General features: G+C 43.5%; 1 protein-coding gene across 2 annotated transcripts in view; it reads left to right on the forward strand.

Annotated features, from left to right (window-relative positions):
- TRIM29 (tripartite motif containing 29) overlaps nt 1-12,928 on the forward strand; it is a 50,074-nt gene extending 37,146 nt beyond the window's left edge. For both annotated transcript variants that reach the window (XM_075277646.1, XM_075277647.1), the window contains 3 exons: nt 6,792-6,884; nt 7,923-7,999; nt 10,385-12,928. In XM_075277646.1, the coding sequence (XP_075133747.1) occupies nt 6,792-6,884; nt 7,923-7,999; nt 10,385-10,444 (230 nt within the window). In that variant the 3' untranslated portion in view covers nt 10,445-12,928. The remainder of the gene's footprint in view (nt 1-6,791; nt 6,885-7,922; nt 8,000-10,384) is intronic.
- The last annotated feature ends 12,991 nt before the right edge of the window (nt 12,929-25,919 follow it).

Consider the following 25,919-nt stretch of genomic DNA (forward strand, 5'->3'; position numbering starts at 1 on the left):
TATGTAAAAGTCCCTACCATAAAGTGGTTTTCAACAAATAAACAGGCAGTGGTAGGAACGCTAATTGCCGATTAGCACCAGTTCCACTTGGGTGCACCCCTGAGGCCAGTCATTTGCTCCAGGGATCGTGTGTTGTGAATACAATGCCATAGCTGAAGTTAGGGAAACAAAGATCAACGGGAAGAACTGGTGTTGTGGTGCTTGAGCTCATAATGGCTTTATTATTTTATGGCATTTGCCACCATTGCCTGGTGTTGTGTTAAACCAGACAATCCCTTTAATGACAGTGGTGCTTTGAAGGATTGTTCTCAATATAGACACCTATACTTTGTGGTGTGGTTAGGGAATACATATCGGATACCTAGGGGAATGGATGTCCAACTACCGAGCCACTCAGTAGTCAGGAAAAAAGAGGTCTGTGAGTATTGTGTTTGTGGCATCAAATGATTCACTTTTAAAGCTGGCCATAGGCATGGATTAAAAGTCAGCCATGACACTGCTGATCGATCATTGGTTGGCTTGTTTGTATATATGATACTGTCATCTATATAATCCACTAAACTGCCCAATCACGGGGCAGTTTTGGAAAAAAATATTCTGATTTTTTGGAAAATGTCAAACGATCAGTTACATTTTATGGGTCATGCCGTAAACTCATATTTTCAGCTGGCCCATGGCTCAAAATTCCCAACATGATTCCCAAAATACCCCCAAGAATGGTCTTTTTTTCCCTTTTTTAACAATCTTGGCTGTTTCATCTGACTTTTATCCCAGGTGTACCGGGATATCACTGGAGATCACCATTCCAAAAGTCCCATACAAGTCAATATGGAGGTGGCCACCACTCCACTGGCTTGTGGGCACATGTGGACCTCCGTTTTCTTGATCACAACTCCTCCCTTATCCTATGGGTAACACACACTCTTGAAAACTAAGGTCATAAGAAGATCTAATAGATCTAATAGACCTCGACGCAAAACTCCTTTGCCGAGGAACCCGTCTTGCAAACATGTTTCTATTTTTGTGATGTCAGGAGTGGCTGTCTGATGTCATCATTAATATTTTATATGTGTCAAATACTAATACTTTCCATCCTGACAGTAATAAATATAACATCAGTCCTTCAATGTGTTACAGCAGGCTTAAACACATATTCACCAAAGAATTTACTTTGATAGTTTTCTTTATCTGGACGACTTGAATTTCATTATTTCTTTTACTACTGTTACTATGAAATACTGCTGCGAAGACAAGTGTAGACTAGGTGAAGAAAACAGCGAGGAACTTATTTCAAAAGGCTCCTTCTCTCTTTAATCTTCTCTGTGGTTCGGAATATTTGAGCCTTGTGCCTTGGAGATAAGGAAGTGAAGTCTATATAGAGTGTGATGGTGAATATGGAATCAGGAATTTACAAGGAGCACGTTCTAAACCCTTTAGATACTGTTTTGGGCTCCTTTGGTGACATAGCGAGAAACCTTTTTTGGCCATGTTTGGTGGACACTAGAGATGAGCGAACAGTGTTCTATCGAACACATGTTCGATCGGATATCAGGGTGTTCGCTATGTTCGAATCGAATCGAACACCGCGTGGTAAAGTGCGCCAAAATTCGATTCCCCTTCCCTGGCGCCTTTTTTGCACCAATAACAGTGCAGGGGAGGTGGGACAGGAACTACGACACCGGGGGCATTGAAAAAAATTGGAAAAAGTCATTGGCTGCCGAAATCAGGTGACCTCCATTTTAGACGAATAGTGGATTTCAAATCCGGGTCATATGAGAATGTGAACTTTGTGACTATGAGACAGGGATAGCTGTACAGGCAGGGATAGCTAGGGATAACCTTTATTTAGGGGGGAATGTTATTAAAAATAACTTTTTGGGGCTCTATCGGGTGTGTAATTGTGATTTTTGTGAGATAAACTTTTTCCCATAGGGATGCATTGGCCAGCGCTGATTGGCCGAATTCCGTACTCTGGCCAATCAGTGCTGGCCAATGCATTCTATTAGCTTGATGAAGCAGAGTGTGCACAAGGGTTCAAGCGCACCCTCGGCTCTGATGTAGCAGAGCCGAGGCTGCACAAGGGTTCAAGCGCACCCTCGGCTCTGATGTAGGAGAGCCGAGGGTGCACTTGAACCCTTGTGCACCCTCAGCTCTGCTACATCAGAGCCGAGGGTGCGCTTGAACCCTTGTGCACACTCTGCTTCATCAAGCTAATAGAATGCATTGGCCAGCGCTGATTGGCCAATGTATTCTATTAGCCTGATGAAGTAGAGCTGAATGTGTGTGCTAAGCACACACATTCAGCTCTACTTCATCGGGCTAATAGAATGCATTGGCCAGCGCTGATTGGCCAGAGTACGGAACTCGACCAATCAGCGCTGGCTCTGCTGGAGGAGGCGGAGTCTAAGATCGCTCCACACCAGTCTCCATTCAGGTCCGACCTTAGACTCCGCCTCCTCCGGCAGAGCCAGCGCTGATTGGCCGAAGGCTGGCCAATGCATTCCTATGCGAATGCAGAGACTTAGCAGTGCTGAGTCAGTTTTGCTCAACTACACATCTGATGCACACTCGGCACTGCTACATCAGATGTAGCAATCTGATGTAGCAGAGCCGAGGGTGCACTAGAACCCCTGTGCAAACTCAGTTCACGCTAATAGAATGCATTGGCCAGCGCTGATTGGCCAATGCATTCTATTAGCCCGATGAAGTAGAGCTGAATGTGTGTGCTAAGCACACTCATTCAGCACTGCTTCATCACGCCAATACAATGCATTAGCCAGTGCTGATTGGCCAGAGTACGGAATTCGGCCAATCAGCGCTGGCCAATGCATTCTATTAGCCCGATGAAGTAGAGCTGAATGTGTGTGCTAAGCACACACATTCAGCACTGCTTCATCACGCCAATACAATGCATTAGCCAGTGCTGATTGGCCAGAGTACGGAATTCGGCCAATCAGCGCTGGCCAATGCATTCTATTAGCCCGATGAAGTAGAGCTGAATGTGTGTGCTAAGCACACTCATTCAGCACTGCTTCATCACGCCAATACAATGCATTAGCCAGTGCTGATTGGCCAGAGTACGGAATTCGGCCAATCAGCGCTGGCCAATGCATTCTATTAGCCCGATGAAGTAGAGCTGAATGTGTGTGCTAAGCACACACATTCAGCACTGCTTCATCACGCCAATACAATGCATTAGCCAGTGCTGATTGGCCAGAGTACGGAATTCGGCCAATCAGTGCTGGCCAATGCATTCTATTAGCCCGATGAAGTAGAGCTGAATGTGTGTGCTAAGCACACACATTCAGCACTGCTTCATCACGCCAATACAATGCATTAGCCAGTGCTGATTGGCCGAATTCCGTACTCTGGCCAATCAGCGCTGGCTCTGCTGGAGGAGGCGGAGTCTAAGGTCGGACCTGAATGGAGACTGGTGTGGAGCGATCTTAGACTCCGCCTCCTCCAGCAGAGCCAGCGCTGATTGGCCGAATTCCGTACTCTGGCCAATCAGCGCTGGCCAATGCATTGTATTGGCGTGATGAAGCAGTGCTGAATGTGTGTGCTTAGCACACACATTCAGCTCTACTTCATCGGGCTAATAGAATGCATTGGCCAGCGCTGATTGGCCAGAGTACGGAATTCGGCCAATCAGCGTTGGCTCTGCTGGAGGAGGCGGAGTCTAAGATCGCTCCACACCAGTCTCCATTCAGGTCCGACCTTAGACTCCGCCTCCTCCAGCAGAGCCAGCGCTGATTGGCCGAATTCCGTACTCTGGCCAATCAGCACTGGCTAATGCATTGTATTGGCGTGATGAAGCAGTGCTGAATGTGTGTGTTTAGCACACACATTCAGCTCTACTTCATCGGGCTAATAGAATGCATTGGCCAGCGCTGATTGGCCGAATTCCGTACTCTGGCCAATCAGCACTGTATTGGCGTGATGAAGCAGTGCTGAATGTGTGTGCTTAGCACACACATTCAGCTCTGCTTCATCGGGCTAATAGAATGCATTGGCCAGCGCTGATTGGCCGAATTCCGTACTCTGGCCAATCAGCACTGGCTAATGCATTGTATTGGCGTGATGAAGCAGTGCTGAATGTGTGTGCTTAGCACACACATTCAGCTCTACTTCATCGGGCTAATAGAATGCATTGGCCAGCGCTGATTGGCCAGAGTACGGAATTCGGCCAATCAGCGCTGGCTCTGCTGGAGGAGGCGGAGTCTAAGATCGCTCCACACCAGTCTCCATTCAGGTCCGACCTTAGACTCCGCCTCCTCCAGCAGAGCCAGCGCTGATTGGCCGAATTCCGTACTCTGGCCAATCAGCACTGGCTAATGCATTGTATTGGCGTGATGAAGCAGTGCTGAATGTGTGTGCTTAGCACACACATTCAGCTCTACTTCATCGGGCTAATAGAATGCATTGGCCAGCGCTGATTGGCCGAATTCCGTACTCTGGCCAATCAGCACTGGCTAATGCATTGTATTGGCGTGATGAAGCAGTGCTGAATGTGTGTGCTTAGCACACACATTCAGCTCTACTTCATCGGGCTAATAGAATGCATTGGCCAGCGCTGATTGGCCGAATTCCGTACTCTGGCCAATCAGCACTGGCTAATGCATTGTATTGGCGTGATGAAGCAGTGCTGAATGTGTGTGCTTAGCACACACATTCAGCTCTACTTCATCGGGCTAATAGAATGCATTGGCCAGCGCTGATTGGCCGAATTCCGTACTCTGGCCAATCAGCACTGGCTAATGCATTGTATTGGCGTGATGAAGCAGTGCTGAATGAGTGTGCTTAGCACACACATTCAGCTCTACTTCATCGGGCTAATAGAATGCATTGGCCAATCAGCGCTGGCCAATGCATTCTATTAGCGTGAACTGAGTTTGCACAGGGGTTCTAGTGCACCCTCGGCTCTGCTACATCAGATTGCTACATCTGATGTAGCAGTGCCGAGTGTGCATCAGATGTGTAGTTGAGCAAAACTGACTCAGCACTGCTAAGTCTCTGCATTCGCATAGGAATGCATTGGCCAGCCTTCGGCCAATCAGCGCTGGCTCTGCCGGAGGAGGCGGAGTCTAAGGTCGGACCTGAATGGAGACTGGTGTGGAGCGATCTTAGACTCCGCCTCCTCCAGCAGAGCCAGCGCTGATTGGTCGAGTTCCGTACTCTGGCCAATCAGCACTGGCCAATGCATTTCTATGGGGAAAAGTTAGCTTGCGAAAATCGCAAACTGACAGGGATTTCCATGAAATAAAGTGACTTTTATGCCCCCAGACATGCTTCCCCTGCTGTCCCAGTGTCATTCCAGGGTGTTGGTATCATTTCCTGGGGTGTCATAGTGGACTTGGTGACCCTCCAGACACGAATTTGGGTTTCCCCCTTAACGAGTTTATGTTCCCCATAGACTATAATGGGGTTCGAAACCCATTAGAACACTCGAACAGTGAGCGGCTGTTCGAATCGAATTTCGAACCTCGAACATTTTAGTGTTCGCTCATCTCTAGTGGACACCCATTTTATCTGTTCTTGCCACACATCAGGACCTTAATGTTAACAAATGAATACAAAAATAAATTTACAAAAATAACTGGGATTTTTACAATTGATGGAAGTTTATTGATTCCTCTAGCACCCACTATTATCTCTGGACAATAGTTGGCCTGAAGAAGACGCCAGTTCGGTGTTGAGACACATTGCCGATAGAGTTGAATGATCGGGATCGGAAAAGATCAGATTCTGATCGGCGATTGAGTAAATTTCACGATCGCGATCGGAATTCCGATCACGATCTTTTCCATTGGGATCGGAGGTTATCTCGAGATCGGCTCAACCCTAAAAGTGACTTTTCCTGTAGAGAAGCATTGACTAGGTTTGAGCGATCGGGATCAGAAAAGATCACATTCTGATCAGCGATCGAGCAAATTTCACGAATGATCAGAAATCGGATTTTAAAATTGATCCTGAAATCTCAAGATCAGCTCATCCCTAATTGCCGATAATCCAATTTTTGTGTGTCCAAGTGAGTCCAAACGGTTTTTTATCAACAATCCCAATTTTTTCTTTTTGGACATTATATTCTTTGGTTTACTTTACCACTATCCCCAGATTTAGTCTTCCCTGGGAAGAGCATCAGCTACACAATAGCTCACCCTCATGGGGAGAACATTTCACTCCATCTTCAGAACTTTTGGAGCACCCCCATAAAGTCATTATAATGTGAAGACTCCGGGAGGAATAATTTTTTCCTCACCCAATAATCTTGGGAGATGGACACAGTGACATGCCACATACGATCATGCCCTGGGTACACTGAAAAGCTTGCATTCAAGTAAATTGACTTTCTCGGCAGCAGAATTATACTTTGGCACAAAAAGATATGTTGGCTATGCCAATAACCTCCCCTATGACTGCATAGAAGGGTTTAGAACCCATTTTAGTATCAATAAGATCCAAATCTAAACAACTTTGGTCACTTGTTTCGATTTTGATACCCTGGATTTATAGTCTCATATGGGTTTATAATGGTCTAAGTTTGGGATGTGGTCGGCCATGATGCTCATCCTTAATACAGACCCTCATAGATTGAGGATTCGCATCATTGTTTCGCTTCAGTTTGTTCTTGATGTAATGTTATATTGCACTTGCTTCACATATGCTTTTCGTGTTCCATATGGCTTTACGTTATATGGGTATGATTTCGCTAAGGTTGGGGCATGCTCTCATTTAATATCTGTCGAAAAATATTCTAATAAATAATATCTATGTTCTCTATCTTATTGTAGTCGCCAGCCCAGGCTCTTCCTACCAGTTCACATCCACTGTCACAAGCACAGAGACCAATGCACAGCAAGACAACAACATGTTTAACATGAATGGTAATGGTATTTCCCATCATTCCTTTCGGTGTATAATGCATGAGGTATAGATATGATCTGTGAGAACAATATCAGATTAGTCACCAATTCCTCAGAAAACATAAAACCCCCTCAAGCTGGGTTCACACGGTCTGTATTATATGAACTGTATTACAACTGTAGATCCATCCTGGCTACACATCTAATGTCCCAAGCGAGCGGCATCGTAGGCATCTACGATACTGGAAGTTTGGGTCAATAGACCTGATGGGTCTAGGATGGGATTTGCAGTTGTAATATTGCCATAAAGTAGGGATTTATTATGGCCATGTCCATGTATATATGGCCAAGTCCATGTATTATGGCCAATACTTCCTTCAATGATGGTGGATACAATGTAACGGTTATTAAGTGACCATTGCAAATAGCCTCTTCCACAACCAAAGAAGGATCGGGCGAGTTCAACACTCAACCCTTGGTTCACATCTGTGGTTGGTAATCCGTTTGGGGAGTCCACATAGGGATTCCCCGAACGAACTACGGAACGCATTTGCAAGTGGTGTGCAGTGAAAGCACACACACCCCATAGACTATCATGGGGTCCATGTGCTTGCCGTGAGATCTCCGCACGAGTCATGCAAACAGGAAAGTAGATTGTGAATTACTTTCCTGTCTGCATGTTCCCTGCAGAGATCTGGCTTCAAACACAAGGACCCCATTATAGTCTATGGGGTCCCTGTGCTTTCACTGCACACCACTTGCAATTGCGTTTGGTATTCCGTCCCCATGCGGACTCCCCCGAACGAATTACCAACACAGATGTGGATGAGGCCTTATCCTTGTCTTACAGCAATTTATTCCCTTCTCTATAGTGAAAACACATGCATGCTTGGTCCAAATAAAAGGAGTCATAAGAAATAGCTGTATACGTATTCGTCCAACAGTCTATGAGTACCAAATTATTAGAATAATATTATATTTATAGAAAATATATTATTTTACAAATTTTTACTTATTGACTCATTTACCAACACATTATTAAATTATATCTCACTTTAGTGTATCCAATGATGACGAGACACCAGCAAGGCAAAGCTCTGCCACAGACATGGAAATCATCAAAGCAAAGTCTTCTGGTACGTTCCAATTTATGTATTTTTTTTTCCAGTTTTTTATATTACCTATAAAGTTAAAGTACATGTCTATAGAAGTCTATGGAAGGGGATGGCATGTCCAGGAGCTGAGAGAGACAGATAAAAAGACAGAGGTTTAGGCTGATGCTGCAGCTAAATTGGAAGTTTCTAAAATGGCTCAAGTGCTTTATTCACATTAGTATAGGTCTGTATTTCTCTCTATGTGTCCTGCAGCTAAATTGGAAGTTTCTATCATGGCGCAAGTGCTTTATTCACATTAGTATAGGTCTGTATTTCTCTCTATGTGTCCTGCAGCTAAATTGGAAGCTTCTATCATGGCTCAAGTGCTTTATTCACATTAGTATAGGTCAGTATTTCTCTCTATGTGTCCTGCATAATCACGGGACTGTTTCTGAATGAGAAAGACAGTAACAGAGCAGATTCTTCAGTACACACAGTCTGTAGTGTGAGTGGTAAACCAGAGACTTGGCCTTGGTATATGTCAGAGTGCAGTAAATTAGATTGTGACCGATGTGAAGGCTGACAATCTCTATACAGCGCTGTGGAATATGGTGGTGCTATATAAGCAACAAATCTTGCCGTCTTGCATTTCTGTGAAACTGTATTGATAGGAAGCTCCGGCCAAACCTGAAACTTCAGGTTTAACTGGAATTAGAAAGAATTTGTCAGCAGTTTGACTGTGCAAAATCGCTGACACTGCCGGATAGGTGAACAGGAAGCCGTGTGAAACACACCTGGGGATATTGTTAGTAGCAGCACGACTAAGAAATAAGACGTTTTAAGTTGTCACGCTCAGTCATGCCAAGTGTCCATTGGGCGTTTCCCACTAGTGAAGTGTCCTGGGCTCATTGCAATTAATCCTCCCCAATGGATACATCTGCTTTAGTGTGAAAACTCAAGTATTCATCCAGGAAACTGCTAGAGAGAGGGTTAAAGAGGGGTTAAATTACGTTTAATGCAGATAGCTAAGGAAACTCAGGGGGAAGAGCTGAGAAGATTGATACATAGTTTTTTTTGGAAAAGATCCAGTATAACTTGTATTCTATTCCTTTAAATTCCTGCTTACTCTGGGCTCAGGAGTCCAGTGGGCGGTCCATCAAAGAGTAGCACCACCTACTAGACTCCTAAGCCCCAAGTTAGAATAAAAAACGCCAGGTTATTCTAAATCTTTTCCAGCAAAACAATATATCATTCCGCTCTGCTTCTCCTGCGCTATAACATGCTGTTCACAGATTGGACTGTATGTTCAATGTGACAGGTTTCTATTAATAACAGTGAATAGGATTGGACCATGTCCCAGACCTATAGGAGTGGACCATGTGCCAGACTTATGGGAGTGGAACATGTGCCAGACCTAGAGAGTGGACCATGTGCCAGACTTATGAGAGTGGACCATGTGCCAGACCTAGAGAGTGGACCATGTGCCAGACTTATGAGAGTGGACCATGTACCAGATCTATGGGTGTGGACTATGTGCAGACCTATGTGAGTGGACCATGTGTCAGACCTATGGGAGTGGACCATGTTTCAGATCTATGGGAGTGGACCTTGTACCAGACCTATGGAAGTGGACCATGTGCAAGACTTATGGGAGTGGACCTTGCACCAGACCTATGAGAGTGGACCATGTACCAGACCTATGGGAGTAGACCATGTGCCAGACCTATGGGAGTGGATCATGTGCAAGACTTATGGGAATGGACCTTGCACCAGACCTATGAGAGACGACCATATGCCAGACTTATGTGAGTGGACCATGTACCAGACCTATGTGAGTGGAACATGTGCCAGACCTATGGGAGTAAACCATCTGTGAGACCTACAGGCATGGATCATGCGTCAGACCCATGGGAGTGGACCACATACCAGACCTATAGGAGTGGACCTGCCAGAGCTATGGAATGGATTATTGGATTCTGGACAGAAGTCTGGATTTTTTTTTCAAGACATCCTTAGAATGTACCTTACTATTACAGCTCATGAATGTCTTATACTCCAGAATGTCCGATAGTCCAGTCTAATGGCTGGCAGTCAGTATTGGACTAGCCCACCAAACTAGCAAAGAATCCTCAGGTGGGCTTAGGCTCTAACACAATAATGGCCTAGTAGAAGACGCCCAAATGTGAAGGGTACTATGGTCTACTTCCTAGGAGTGGTTGCAGGGTGAATCATTGTATCTGGTGGTCCCAGGGAGCCTCAATCTGGTACCGGGGCTATTGTATTGTAATATCAGTATGATTATAATAATTTCTCTGCATCCAATAGCCCGGCTACAGACGATAAATCTGTAATACCCGGCTTAATCTGTTTTAATCTTCAGAAAACAATTAAAGTCATTAACGTTTACGGCTTGTTTGCTTCCAACAGACCCAGCAACGCCCATTCTATGTGAATAAAGGAAATGCTTCAAACACTGAATCTCCATAAATCCCCAGGACCATGGAAGCCTAAGACGCTGTTCTTCAACTTACCAAAGCTATCTGTCAGTGGCGAGAGGGTGGGGAGCTCTGCTTAATTCCTTAGCTGCTATAGCAGTGAATGTGTTGCGACTAGATTTGGCTGGGAGGAAAAAGAAACAGGTTTTCTTTTCGCCATGGGCGATAATCTTGTACTGGAAATTCCTGGGTGGGTCGAGACTTGGACGAGTCTGTCGCTCAGCATCTCGACTTAACCCTTTACCGCTGATGTAGAAAGCGTGACATTACATCCTTAGTCTGATATTCTAGGGGCCGAGATATTTAATGTTAGGTTTTCTGCATTTTCGGTGTTTTGGCTTCTTTTTTTTTTTTTGCATTTTCCAGTTGCCTTCGTATTCAATACCTAGTTCCTTGCTTAACCTCAGGCGTCTAAATTAAGATTATCCATCGCTTTCTATCCTCTTTATTCCACTTGTTTCCTCTCTAAATACACCTCTTACAAGTTGCACAGCACCCGCTCCGTTTATCTGCTCTACCCATTAAACAGCAATGTAAACTCTGCAGGCAGCGCAGGCTCCATTTTTCACAGTTTCCTTCCAGTGTAATCTTCACAGCTAAGAAGATATTCCCTTCTGCTTCTTTTCCTCCAGATGCTTTGTGAAATTCTAAAATCAATTTTAGCTAATGCAAGATTTATCTCCTGCATCCTCGAATGAAATAAGCTTTGGTATTTTGCAGCGCCGCATGCTTTCGGTTGCCTTGGGCTATTATACAGCATGGTGTCAATATCGTTTTATCCAGTCTGTTGTAGGAATATTGATGACAAATTAGAATTGGGCTGAGATTTTTTGGAATGTCACAGTAAAAAAAAGACCATATTCCCCAATGAAATACCTTCAAACGGGCAACCTGTCTGGGCAGACATTTTTAGCAAAAGGCTACAACATGCTCCTAGCCATGCAAGATGAGAAGAACCGATAAAAGGCTTTTGTTTTAGCTCATTATCGTCCTTCAGGAATATCTTGGTAGACACCTGGAAAGTTTCACTTGAGGCAGAGTGTCTAGAATTTCAGTGCGCCAGATACTGTATATTATAGACTCTTAAGCTTCCTGCTTCAACTTGTCCTCTTGATGCTAATATATACACCATACCACTATTTGAAGGAATTTGTTATATTAATTATGTTGTCTGATCTGCAGGCAGTATGTTTTAGAGCAGGAGGAGCTGATCAGATATATATATATATATATATATATATATATATATATATATATATATATAAAGATTCAGAATAATTTGTATTAAGAGTCCAGTGGGCAGTCCTAGGCATGGATTTGCATAAATAAAATACAGGATGAGCTAAATATTTTCCCATGAAGTGATATATCAATCTTCTCAGCAACTCCTGCTCTATAACATTTCGCCAACAGGTATCACTGCATATCCAAAGCCACAGATTAATCTTCAACAAGAACACCCAGACATCCTGTTAAGTCACCGTATGTTTTTTCAACCCTCCATATTTAGTGTTCATATCTGATAGCTGCTGACTCTTGTTCTATGACAAAATAAAATTTTCTAGTATTTTAGTGCAACAGATACTGTATATTAAAGACTCATATGCTTCCTGCTTCAACTTGTCCCCTTGACGTTTATATATACATCATACTACTATTTGAAGGAACTTGTTACATTAAATATGGTGTCTGGTGTGGCGGTATGTTATAGAGCAGGAGAAACTGATCAGATTGAGATATATATATGAAAAGATTCACAATAACTTGTATTAAGAGTCCAGTGGGTGGTCCTAAGCCTGGATTTGCATAAATAAAATACTGAATGAGCTAAGCATTTTCTCATAAAGTTATATATCAATCAACTTGGCTCCTCCTGCTCTATAACATGCTGTCAACATATCCAACGCCACAGATTACATTTAAGGAGACAATCTTCAACATGAACATCCAGACATCCTGTTAAGTCACCGTATGTTTTTTCAACCCTTCATATCTAGTGTTGGTACATGATAGCTGCTGACTCTTGTGCTATGATATAAAAATTTCCTTCTGGTCCATCTACTGAGCTCTATTGCCCTATAAATCCATCAGTACTGGTAGAAAAAGTTGTAAAAATAGCTTCTGCAATACAAAACACCTGTAAGCAAGGCAGGGTATAATATTGCTTCCTAAAAGGTTTCTTAATAGGGTCATCAAGGATTAGAAAACATGGCTGCTCTCTTTCAGGAACAGACCTACTTCTCAGGAAGTGACATCACTTCCGTTAGTCACATGACCATGCTGCAGCTCAATCCCGTGGCTAAGACATGATGTCACTTCCTGAGAAGAGGAAGCGGAGTAGCCATGTTCTCCCGGATAAGCCCTTTAATATGTGATCCTGGCTATGAGTTATACTGTATATTCTTCCTAGGAACCATGAGCACACAAGAATAGAAAAAAAATAATGAATTGTAATATTTTTCTTGTTCTTTTTTATTATTACTAGTGTTTGATGTAGTCTTATTGGTTGACTCTTATGTTTGTTCATTACTCTGAGCTACTTTAGTATAATACTATGACCAAAAAGCTAAATATTAGAGACGTATCTGTCATTTCTAGTGTTTGTTGGAAAATAAATACTGATTTTTACCCTCCTAACATCCTTTAGAGTATTTTTGTTGTTATGGCTTCTATATGACCTCAAGGCGAAATGAACAAACTTTGGATGGAATGTGAATTATGTTCTAATGGGTGCTAAAAGTCAATGAAAAGGAAAAACAATATAATGTAGGAGATTATTTGCATTCCTAACAGCTGCGTAGGCCATGTACTTGTATATTTCTATCAAGTACATAAAAATACACATAAACTTATAAAAGGAAACATATTTCTAGGTAGGAACATACAATTTTGTAAAATAGAATGGGTCTTGCTCGGCTGTATCACCGTCTTCCAATCCAATCTTAAAGGGAACTTGTCCTATCTTCAGACAGTATGCTATAGAGAAAGAAGGGCTGAGAAGAGGGACATAGGCAACTTTGTAGATAATGTTTCCATATGATGTATCAATAGGGTTGAGCCGATCTTGAGATTTCAGGATCGATTTTAAAATCCGATTTCCAATCATTTTCCAGCCGATCCCAGTCCCGATAGTGATTGTGAAATTTGCTCTATCGTCGATCGGAATCGGATCTTTTCCGATCCCGATCGCTCAACCCCAGTCAATGCTTCTCTATGGGAAAAGTCACTTTTAGGGTTGAGCCGATCTTAAAATTTCAAAATCCGATTTCCGATAATTTTCCAGCCAATCCCAATCGCGATCTTGAAATTTGCTCGATCTTCGATCGGAATCCGATCTTTTCCCATCCCGATCGCTCAACCCTATTTATCAAGCAAATTTGCTATGTGTAGTTGGCAGGAGGTCAGCCCTACCCAGTAGGACCGCCTCCCGGACTCCTAAACTGAGAATAAACAGAGATTTAGATTAATAAAGTTGTACAAAACTACTGTATATATCAATCTGATCAGCTCCTCTTGCTCTATAATATACTGCCAGAAGATCGGACGGCATTTTCAATGTGAGGGCCCCTTCACATGGCGTAAGCGCTCGGCTCATTCCGAGCTGTACACTTAAGCGCTTCTAAACACTTCCCATTCACTTCAATGGGAGCGCTCGTAAAGCCGGCTTTACGCGCATTCCCATTGAAGTGAATGGGAAGTGTTTAGAAGCGCTTGCGTGTATGGCTCGGAATGAGCCGAGCGCTTACGCCATGTGAAGGGGCCCTGACAGATTTCTTTAAATACAAAACGCATATCATTGTAATGTTCAGTTTCTTTATATACATAGTAACAGGACTAAAACATGATAAAAACTACATGGTAACAACAATATACTAATGACAATAAGTCACACTATTGTGTTTGACATTTAAAGGGAAACTCCACTTAAAATATGTATTTTTGTAAAAATAGACCATTATTGTCCACATATATTTTTGTCAGATAGAAGTCCACGACATCTTGGTGGAAACAACCAATGCTGGGCAGTTTTGAGGCCACATCAGTGGTCTTCATATCCAGACTCCACAGCTATTAGCTTTAGTTAATGTTGCACTCAGTGGTCTATAGTTCTAACCAATTGCTGCAGAGTACCGATTGGGGTAGGGGTCTTGGTGTGACAACTATTGACTTATATCCACATGATAACTACTGTTTCCACTGATATTTTCTGCATACCTCCCCTACAAAACAAGGATTCAGGATGTAGCATCTACTTGACATACAATGCTATGTTATGTGTTCATTATACAACTAAAAACATACAACAAGACTTTACTGATCACATGGAATATGCAGTTTGCTGGTAGCATGTTATAGAGCAGAATGAACTGAGCAGATTGATATATAGTTTTGTGGGGAAATATTTAGTATAAATCTTTCTATGCTTAGAAACCGTCAACAAGTCAATGGAGGCGGTCTCAAATGTTCACTGATAGGACCGCCTCCCTACTAGATGACTGTTTCTAAGTATAAAATGAATAGAAATATAAAATAAAGTTGACTTCATATTTTCCCATCAAACGATATATCAATCTGTTCAGCTCGTCCTGCTCTATAATATGCTGCCGGTAGATTAGTTGGAATTTTCTACGTGACGGGTTCCTTTTAATGTTAAGTAGCTTCCCCCTATTAAAAAGTGATGGCATATGCCCGCGGTAAAGGGGATGCAGCTCTACATTCTTAGGTTTGGTGGAAGTCTCCCGCCGATATAAGGTGATGGCATATCCCTACAGTAAAAGGGATACAACTCTACATTCATAGGTCTTTGGAAGTCCTAGGGGTCAGACCCCCTTCGATGTAAGGTCGTGACTTATCCTAGTGCTATGCTATCACCTTTTAGGATGGCATGTACAATATGTGCTTTATAATATTCATCTTCAGAGAATGTTGCTTTACCGTTTCCCGCTCATGTTTTGTAATATATCCGATTTTACAATGTTCGTTAACAATAAAGTTCTACAGTTAAAAATACTAAAATTTTGTGATTTTTTTTGTGAGTCCTTTCACGTATTCATTCGTAGCAAGTACCAAAATAAATGCGATTGATTCTTCTCCATGTAATAGGATTATTAAAGATTATCATCATTGTTTTATTAATACAGATTACAGGCAGATGCTTCGGAGCAGTTTCATTAGGATGTGAATGTGCTGAAGAATATTCCAAATTACAGTTTATATGTGTCCTGTCTTAAAGGGATTGTCATAGATTGGATATTTATCACCTATCCACAAGAGTGAATGGATGGAAGGATGGAATAATATCATGAGGATATAAAAAGTATTGGCCAAGGATTTTCTTAGAGATGAGCGAACACTGTTCGGATCAGCCGATCCGAACAGCACGCACCCATAGAAATGAATGGAAGCACCTGTGACGCTGACTTTGCCGGCGGCCGGCCTCACAGCTGCTTCCATTCATTTCTATGGGTGCGTGCTGTTCGGATCGGCTGATCCGAACAGTGTTCGCTCATCTCTAATTTTCATCCATAGGGACAACTTTTTGAAATGATGGACTTAGATCTCTGATATGGTATTTCCTCTAAAGTTAGCCATATGTGTTAGATATTAGACTGACACTATTCATCTGTTACGAATGTTTGTAGATTGTTTGCTGTCCCGACTGTTCCAAACACAAAAAAAACAATGTTCCAATGAACATTCGACTACTTCGAACACTTGCAAAGTTGGTCATTGCTAATGAAGGGGTGAAAGCAATGATGTATACATTGTGGGTAGTAGCAGCGCCACACCTCCCATGAGGCGACCTGAAGCGAGCGCTTCAGGCGGCGCTATGCCAGAGCCCCAGGGAGGGCGGCATTTTTTCTTACCTAAGCCAGTCCAGGACAAGCTGTCCTGGACTGGCTTAGCACGGAGCGGTGGATTGGGGAGGCCACTGGAGCAGCGCTGCTCCGGCAGCCTCCCCTCACGCTCAGGCAGAGAGCAGGTCTTCTCCGTGCCTGCTCTCTGCCTGTGAACGGTGCTAAGCCCCGCCCCCTTCGATAAGTCCCGCCCCCCTCCGCTCCGTCCCGCCCCCTCCTCCCGGGGAGGGGGGCGGCTTTCTGTCGTTCGCTTTGGGCGGCGAAAGGGGCAGGTTCACCCCTGGTTAGTAGTACAAAGACATGCCCACAATACACAAACCACCCACAGGTCTGCCAGTCCAGCCCATACACACGCAACTAGAGCTGACATCCAAAAAAGCCAACCCAACCAATTTTGGCCAACATTAGTTGATGGTACGTTATATAGGATGGACGCCTGAAAACCGAGTATCTAAAATCTGCCACTCTAAAGTCTAATGTGTATGCACAGTTTAACCCCTTCTCAACATCCACCATGGCAATGGTAGTAGTATACCTGTCCCCACAAAAACAGATGCCCTATGCATCCCCGTACACGGGAATAAAAAAAAGTATGGGTGCCAGAATATGGCGACATTAAAAAAAAAAAATTTGGGCAAAATTTTTGATTTTGGGCAAAGGGTTAAAATATAAACAAAACTATATAAATTAGGTATCCCCAGAATCACACCAAAACATGGAATACAGGTGTCATGTCATTTTGGCTACCCTTCTAACCCACACTTATGACTTCTCCTAAGAAGCCAGTACCCCGATTTGCACTAATGGGGGGCAATAACCACAAAAACGATGTCAGTGGGTGGGTCCCTCATTTTTTGGAGGAGATATTCTGAATTGGCTTTCATCCCAGATCATGTCACTAGGTTTCAGGAAAACAAGACATTGATCAATAGAAAACTATCTTCCAAAAGGTAGCGCTAGAGCAAGTTCTCCTTTTAACTTATTTGCAACACGCTTGCAGGCACTTGAACAGAAGTCAAGGTCATGCCAAAGTCCACACTTTATCGATGTACGTTATGATCACTCTGGTTCTTCATTTTTATATTTCTTAGGGGCTCAGAGATCCATGCATATTTACAAAATCCTTGGATCCAAAAATCTTTCACGGTCCCATCAGGATCTTCCTTAACTTACAATGTCTCCTCACCAACATCCAATGTCTTCTTCAAGCTCCACTATCTAACTCCTCCATCTTCATCCTTTCTCCAACCATGGGGACCAACAAACACTGAGAGATGAGGAACACAAACCCCAAGGCCAGCAGGTGCACAAGGGGACATTGCTAGATGATATATGGCACATCCCTCTTGGAAGTGCTCAGGGTTTGAGCTATGGGGCCATTGTCCACGGTTATAGACAGAGGCAAGTAATAGAATATATACTTTTCTTCTAGATATAGACATTTGCAGCACAATCACGTTTCCTAATATCACCTATGTAGCTTTACTTAAGTGATGGCTCTCCACACCGAAGAATCAATATACATATTTCTATTTTATGCCCTCGCAAATGTGCCGCTGTACTAATCCTTTACTTTTATAGTTATTACTACGTGGAATAGTTACTTTTCAATGCATGCTAGAAGAAAGGATTTGGTTTCCGCAATGTCTGTCTAATCTGGAACATGATGTATTCCTGCTAAGGCTTTACTTACTATTAATACAAGACACTCCATTTCTACGAGAAAAGAGGAGCGGCTGGTTACATGTTCACTGAAAGTCCATTTATAACGCCAAAATTGGTAATGGGGGATTCCAGGAGAAGTCTCCTGTCTGAGGAGCAAGTTGCAGATAGCAATACAGTAGATGCAACTATCCGCTTTTTTCTATGGGTCGATCTCTCATATTGTAGTTCGAATAAAATACAATACTATAAAGGAATTACCAGACGACGGGACCTTGAAATGTGCAGACAACGCTCTATGGAATAAACAAGCTAGCTTTTCCATCTCTGGAGATGTAGCAGTGGTGTAACTAGGACAGAATTTTTGACATGGCTCCCCCTCCGACCTTTTCAGACCCCAGAGTATAATGATCGGAGACCTAGAGGAGGATACAAACATAAAAAAACACTGTTACTTACCTCTCATGGGCTCCGCCAAACTCCCCGCTGATGTCAGCCATCTTCAATGATGTATGGGATGTCACATGAGCGGGGGCTTACGTCATGATTCTAAGGAAGCAAGTCCAGGCCCATGTAACGTCTGGGACTTCACCAAGTAGGCCCGAATCCTTCTGGAGCCCAGGAGAGGTAAGTAATTTTATTTTTATTTTATGTTCTCTTTCCTCTCCCAGCCATCTGATCATTATACTCGAGGGTCTGAGTATAATGATAGTAGTGTTTGTGGGGTTCGCGGGCCCTCAGCCTTACTTACCGATCCCTCTCCTGCTCACAGCCGCCTCCGCAGAAGGGGAAGCGCTGGTGGCTGTGAGGTTGGTAATTAAATAGGGCCCGTAACCTACTGGCGTTACTCCAGCACTCCAGCCAATAACGGCCTATTAAAAAAGAAAAAAAATCTCAGGGGCCCGCTGGGCTCCGAAAAGTCTCAGGCCCTGAAGCTGCTACCCCGATAGTTACACTCCTGGGTTGTAGTATCCTCCGTGGTGGTGACCAGATTTATCTTCATGGGGGATACACTCTTAGTTGGAGCCCCCATGGAGCAGCATTCAGGGCTGTATCCAGGTTGCAGAGCTGCGTTTAGGTGGATATCACAGGGGAAGATGAGTCCTCTGACAGGTATGAACACACCCCAGGTGCAAAGAACAGATTATTGGCATAAAAAAATACAAATAGTTTTATTGCTTAGTCACTAGAAAGGCATGCGGACTATGTCCCTATCTGCCCCTACACCAGCATATACAGTCCTATGAAAAAGTTTGGGCACCCCTATTAATCTTAATCATTTTTAGTTCTAAATATTTTGGTGTTTGCAGCAGCCATTTCAGTTTGATATATCTAATAACTGATGGACACAGTAATATTTCAGGATTGAAATGAGGTTTATTGTACTAACAGAAAATGCGCAATATGCATTAAACCAAAATTTGACCGGTGCAAAAGTATGGGCACCTCAACAGAAAAGTGACATTAATATTTAGTACATCCTCCTTTTGCAAAGATAACAGCCTCTAGTCGCTTCCTGTAGCTTTTAATCAGTTCCTGGATCCTGGATGAAGGGATTTTGGACCATTCCTCTTTACAAAACAATTCAAGTTCAGTTAAGTTTGATGGTCGCCGAGCATGGACAGCCCGCTCTCAAATGATCTGAAAACAAAGATTGTTCAACATAGTTGTTCAGGGGAAGGATACAAAAAGTTGTCTCAGAGATTCAACCTGTCAGTTTCCACTGTGAGGAACATAGTAAGGAAATGGAAGACCACAGGGACAGTTCTTGTTAAGCCCAGAAGTGGCAGGCCAAGAAAAATATCAGAAAGGCAGAGAAGAAGAATGGTGAGAACAGTCAAGGACAATCCACAGACCACCTCCAAAGAGCTGCAGCATCATCTTGCTGCAGATGGTGTCACTGTGCATCGGTCAACAATACAGCACACTTTGCACAAATAGAAGCTGTATGGGAGAGTGATGAGAAAGAAGCCGTTTCTACAAGCATGCCACAAGCAGAGTCGCCTGAAGTATGCAAAAGCACATTTGGACAAGCCAGCTTCATTTTGGATGAAGGTCCTGTGGACTGATGAAACAAAGATTGAGTTGTTTGGTCATACAAAAAGGCGTTATGCATGGTGTCCAAAAAAACCAGCATTCCAAGAAAAACACTTGCTACCCACTGTAAAATTTGGTGGAGGTTCCATCATGCTTTGGGGTTGTGTGGCCAATGCCGGCACCGGGAATCTTGTTAAAGTTGAGGGTCGCATGGATTCCACTCAGTATCAGCAGATTCTTGAGAATAATGTTCAAGAATCAGTGACGAAGTTGAAGTTACGCCGGGGATGGATATTTCAGCAAGACAATGATCCAAAACACCGCTCCAATCGACTCAGACATTCATGCAGAGGAACAATTACAATGTTCTGGAATGGCCATCCCAGTCCCCAGACCTGAATATCATTGAACATCTGTGGGATGATTTGAAGTGGGCTGTCCATGCTCGGCGACCATCTAACTTAACTGAACTTGAATTGTTTTGTAAAGAGGAATGGTCCAAAATCCCTTCATCCAGGAACTGATTAAAAGCTACAGGAAGCGACTAGAGGCAAAAGGAGGATCTACTAAATATTAATGTCACTTTTCTGTTGAGGTGCCCATACTTTTGCACTGGTCAAATTTTGGTTTAATGCATATTGCACATTTTCTGTTAGTACAATAAACCTCATTTCAATCCTGAAATATTACTGTGTCCATCAGTTATTAGATATATCAAACTGAAATGGCTGCTGCAAACACCAAAATATTTAGAACTAAAAATGATTAAGATTAATAGGGGTGCCCAAACTTTTTCATAGGACTGTAAGTGGTTTAGAAGAGATTTTGGCAGTGGTAGACTTTCTGTAATTATTGAAAAAATTATAATACGGTGTAAAATTGTATATAAAAGTCTTACCTAAAATGTAATTTCCAAAATTTGGTATAAAAATAAAACACACACATTTGGCAGATTTATATTATTTATGCCAGACATCATAGTGCGAGCCTGCACCAGCCCAGACCTGCTCTGGATTAGCTGTTCTAGTCTATAGACTTTGGTCATATATAGCGTACAGTTTGTATACTCCAGGGGGTCAGAAGAGACATACTGTAACTCTCACCACCTCCACCAACTCCAATGCTTCACATTCTTTAATACATGGCTGCACTGGTTATGGCACAATTGGAATTTTTTCTCGAGTCCTCATCGTTCCCGAGCAATAATTTGTATCAGTTTCAGAATCCAATATGCTAATTATGTTCTGTACTGTCATGTGGGTGGTCTCAGACTACTTGCTCCAGCCTAGGACTACCCAACTAGAGTCTATAATTGGGTGCTGAAATGAACAGCACTGATTGCTCAGGAATGGTGGGGGCTAGAGAAAAAAATTCACTTGCACCAGAGGCAATGGAGTGGTGGCTATTAAAGGAGGCAAAAGGGTGAAGGAGGTGGTGAAAATCCTCTTAAAATGCAATTAAATGCACAGTAAGAAATTGCATCTTAAGCCTGTCCCATCCAGCTAAGCAAAAAGTGCCTAAATAAATGTTCGGACCCGAAGAACGGAAAGCTGAACGCTAGTGTGAACCTGTAGTTTTAGTTAGAATAGAAGATGCAGTTCAGAGCCAAAGTGAGAACCTGTACTAGATATACCGATTAACATGGTAAAGACGGCGCTATTTGTCCAACACCCCCCTGGCCGCGCCAACGCCAACTCCACAGTGGTGTTCACCAGATCCTCTGATAGTGGGATGGACTTGGCTGCACTGCTGGGTAGAGGGGTACAGGTCAGGAAACGCCAAACACACAGCGCACCACAAATCACGGCAAACCAGACACTGAGACTCTTACCAGCACATGCTTCGGGTTGCGGTGTAGGTCCAGGGATCCAGCAGGTGGTGACAGAGAGTAAATCATAGTCGTGCGTTCCGGGTCGTCAGCAAGAGGGCTTCGCAGTACAGAGGGAAATCCAAATGGAATGTCAGGCAGGCCGAGCGGCAAGGTCAAAGGTCAAGGCAAAAGGGTCAGAAACACGGTTAATCAGAATTGGGGGAATGCGTACTACCAGGACAATGAAGTGCAACTGAATAGCTAGCGGCAGCCTGGAGCCAGAGCCCTCCTTAAATAGGTTATGGCCTGCTGCTAATCTAAAACCGAAAGTCCCCGATCTGGCTCAGGAGGAGACCGGCAAACCCAGCACCTGTGGAGGTTCCGGTTCCTGACTCTTGATACCCCAAAGCATGGACTTGGGAGCGCAGAGGAGAAAGGGATGGCAACCTCCACACAGGGTCCTGTCCATAACAGTTTTAGGAGAAATTAGTCAATATAACATGTACTGTTTACAGGCTTAGACGTCCAGTGGGTGGTGCTGCCCATTGAATGTTCTTACAATCAATAAGTAGACCCGCCCACCAGACCCCTAAACCGGGAATGAGCGGAGGTTTAAATGAATAAAATGCAAATTATCCAAAATTTTTCCCTATAAAGCTATATATCAATCTGCTCCGCACCTCCCGCTCTGTTACCTGCAGACTGGGCTGCATTTACATTGTCAGGTTCCCTTTAAGCTTTATATAACAGCCACAGATATGTCGTCCTATGGCGGTAATGTCACCTTGTGTGATCCTGAAGGTATGGGGCAGATGTTCTCCTCCTGCCTCATTACCCATACACTACTTACCAGGCACATTTAGCTCGCATGAACCTATGTTAATAGCGGGATCATTTCACGCTATAAGCTGCTGCTTTCTATGTTTCACCATCTCACTTTACAGCTTTGCCGTGCAGCCTGCGTTACGTAACAAGTTTCCACGATTGATACACTGTTGCAAACTTTCATCTATGAAAAATATTAAGCCTATACCCCTTTGCCGCCTCGGTAATATTTCATTTCACTGACAGCCGGCATAGATCATGACAATGGTAGCAAATCGTAAATATGGCGAGCGATTATACGTTATTTACATAAAACGAGGAGCCTCCTATTAAACATACAGGACATAAAATATCCACCTTTCCGGTTCTATTTTTATTGCTATCGCAGTTTTGTCGCCTACGAAGGATTTTATGGTTGTAATACAACTTAAATTCGGCAGACGCAGATAGCGATATGATATTTATCTACACTCCCGGAACAATAACTGTATTTCTCGGAAAAATTAATACCGCGGCCGGTCCTATCTCTATCAAAATGTGCGCAGCGATTCTGGTGACTGAATCCATTACCGTTATTACCGTGATTAAAAAACAATCAAACATAATCTCAACAGCGGAGTCGCTAAGATCCCGGGATGCAGCCTGCGTAAGACTCCCCAGAAATAATAAAGAGAGGCGACGCCGAATTCCAATTTGCTAAGCCGTCAGAGATGAGCCTGGAACTGAGGGATTGAATAATGATCTTTAAAGCAGAGCTAAGCTTCGTGCTCTTGTCCACATTTTCTATCCGCGCTCGCTGGTAAGAAAATAAGTCGTCGGTAATTAGAATGGCGTCGTGTGTGCAGAGGATGGTATGCGCTCTAATGCTATAGAGGAGCTCTCCATATAATCTGCTTAACACTCCAGGCAAGAAAGGTTTCTCACCAGATACATGAGATCAGTGTTCTGTATTGTCCAAGAATGGGCAGATGGAGCCGATCTATTATCCGCCATATTGGATCAAATTCAAGACACGATTGACGTAGTCAGTGCTTAAATTGGGAATATTTTTAGGGGGAACGCTCTTTTCCCCCTGCTGAAGACCTTGACTGACCAACCAATGACCTCTTCCCCCCACATTCCTGCACACACTATTATGGGGCATAATACTTTGAGCAGGGGCCACTATGGGCATAATTTACACCCCATGGTGGCCCCTGTACACAGTATTATACCCCATAGTGGCCCTTACACACAGTATTATGCCCCATAGTAACCCCTGCACACAGTATTATTCCCCATAGTGGCCCTTACACACAGTATTATGCCCCATAGTGACCCCTGCACACAGTATTATGCCCCATACTGGCCCCTGCACACATTATTATGTCCCATAGTGGCCCCTGCACACAGTATTATCCCCAATAGTGGTCCCTGCACACAGTATTATGTCCCATAGTGGCCCCTGAACACAGTATTATGCCCTATATTGGCCCCTGTACACAGTATTACAGCCCATTGTGGGCACCCATGAACAATTATTATACCACAGCTCCACCTAAGACTATATCAAAGGCATTTAGCTATACGGAGCTCTGCTATGTTCTAATGAAAGGGGTAAGAAAAACACCAATTTAATACACAATGCGTTTTGGGGACTTTGATGCCCAAGCGTGCATCACAGATATCTCCTACTGAGTTGTCTGGTAGGAACAAGCTATAGGATCATGACTACAGTAGGAGACTGCAAGTGGCTGGATTTACCTACCCTTTGTAAATTCTGATGTTACAACACGCAGCAGAGTGGCAGTAATGGTACTCAGCATCACCAGCACGATCAGAAGGTCCAAGCCCATCCACCATCTCCTAGACCTCTTTTACAGGTTGAACTTCAACTTATAAAGTAGCTACCGAAAGGATGTACTAGTAAAAGAATCCCCACAGCTCTGCCCAGGGCTGTATCAAGGGCATTTAGCCATCTAGAACTCTGCTATGTGCTAATGAAGGGGGCAACAAGCCCAAAATATCTGTCAGTAGATACGTTCCTAGTTTCATTGACTATTGACTTTTACTGTAGCTACCCATAAAGAAATCCTGATAGGGATGTGAACCCTATATGGGATAGTATTGAGAATATCTGTATGGTGCTATATAAGTAACGCTAGGTTCACACCTGCGTTCGGGTCTCCGTTCTGTGGTTTCCGTCTTCTGCATGCAAGAAGACGGAAACCACAGACCGGGTCCGGCCGTGAGCGGCGGGGAGTGTTTTATGCTCTCCGCCGCGAAACCGGTTTTTAAAATCCGGACACAGAGTACTGCATGTCTGACTCTGTGTCCGGATTAAGAAAAACTATTTTGTGGCAGAGAGCGCAAAACGCTCACTGCCGCTTACGGCCGGACAGCTTTCTTACCCATTCAAATGAAATGGATGGGATCTATGCAGTAATTTCCAGCTTGTGGCTCTGTAGTGGTTTCAGACAATCCCAGCGTTCCTTGAATGCCACAGGCTATCCAGAGATTGGTGATCACCGGGAATGGGTTTTCGTTTTGGAGGAGATAATTCAGATTTGGCTTTAATCCCAGGGGATGTCATTAGGTTTCTTGAAACCAGACAGTGACCTAAAGGGATCTACATTCCAAAAGGTGGCACTAGAGCAAGGTTTGCTTTTTTTATCCAAGAAGATTTATTTGTAGATATTTTTTTTATAGCTTCAAAGCATCATAATGCAATAAACATCACATAAGTTATAATAGAAGTGGTTGTTCATTCCTATCCATTCCTATCTTGGATATTACAATATATCCATAAGAATTGTCATATGAGAAGAGGAGTCCTATGTGCTCAATAAGAATGGCCGGCCATTCAATGGCTTCAAATCAAATCAAATCAAATATGCTTTATTGGCACGTCCGAATGGATATTTGGCATTGACAAAGCTAGTAAAGTGGGGGGAGTTGGAGTCGAGGGGGAGAGTATGGGGTGTGGGGTGTGTGTGTGTGGGGGGGTGGTGGCTGATTTGGGGGTATAACAGTCCATGGAGTCTCAACTTCCTCTTAGTTGGTGACCGCTACATGGGGAGGTGGGGGTGGGGTGGGGTGGGGCGGGTGGTTTGGGGTATAACATTTCAGGACAATGTAAGTCCACATGTTACTCATGCTACTATGAGCAACCTACATGGCCTATGTCTACTACCATGGCCTTTACCATCTCCGTACTGGTCTCTCATCCAGTACATCTAGAAAGTCATTGGTTGGCAATTTGAAGGGGAGCCGCCAGTGGCCAATCCCCTATGCCC

The sequence above is a fragment of the Leptodactylus fuscus genome, chromosome 6 (assembly GCF_031893055.1).
Source record: "Leptodactylus fuscus isolate aLepFus1 chromosome 6, aLepFus1.hap2, whole genome shotgun sequence".
Lineage (NCBI taxonomy): Eukaryota > Metazoa > Chordata > Amphibia > Anura > Leptodactylidae > Leptodactylus > Leptodactylus fuscus.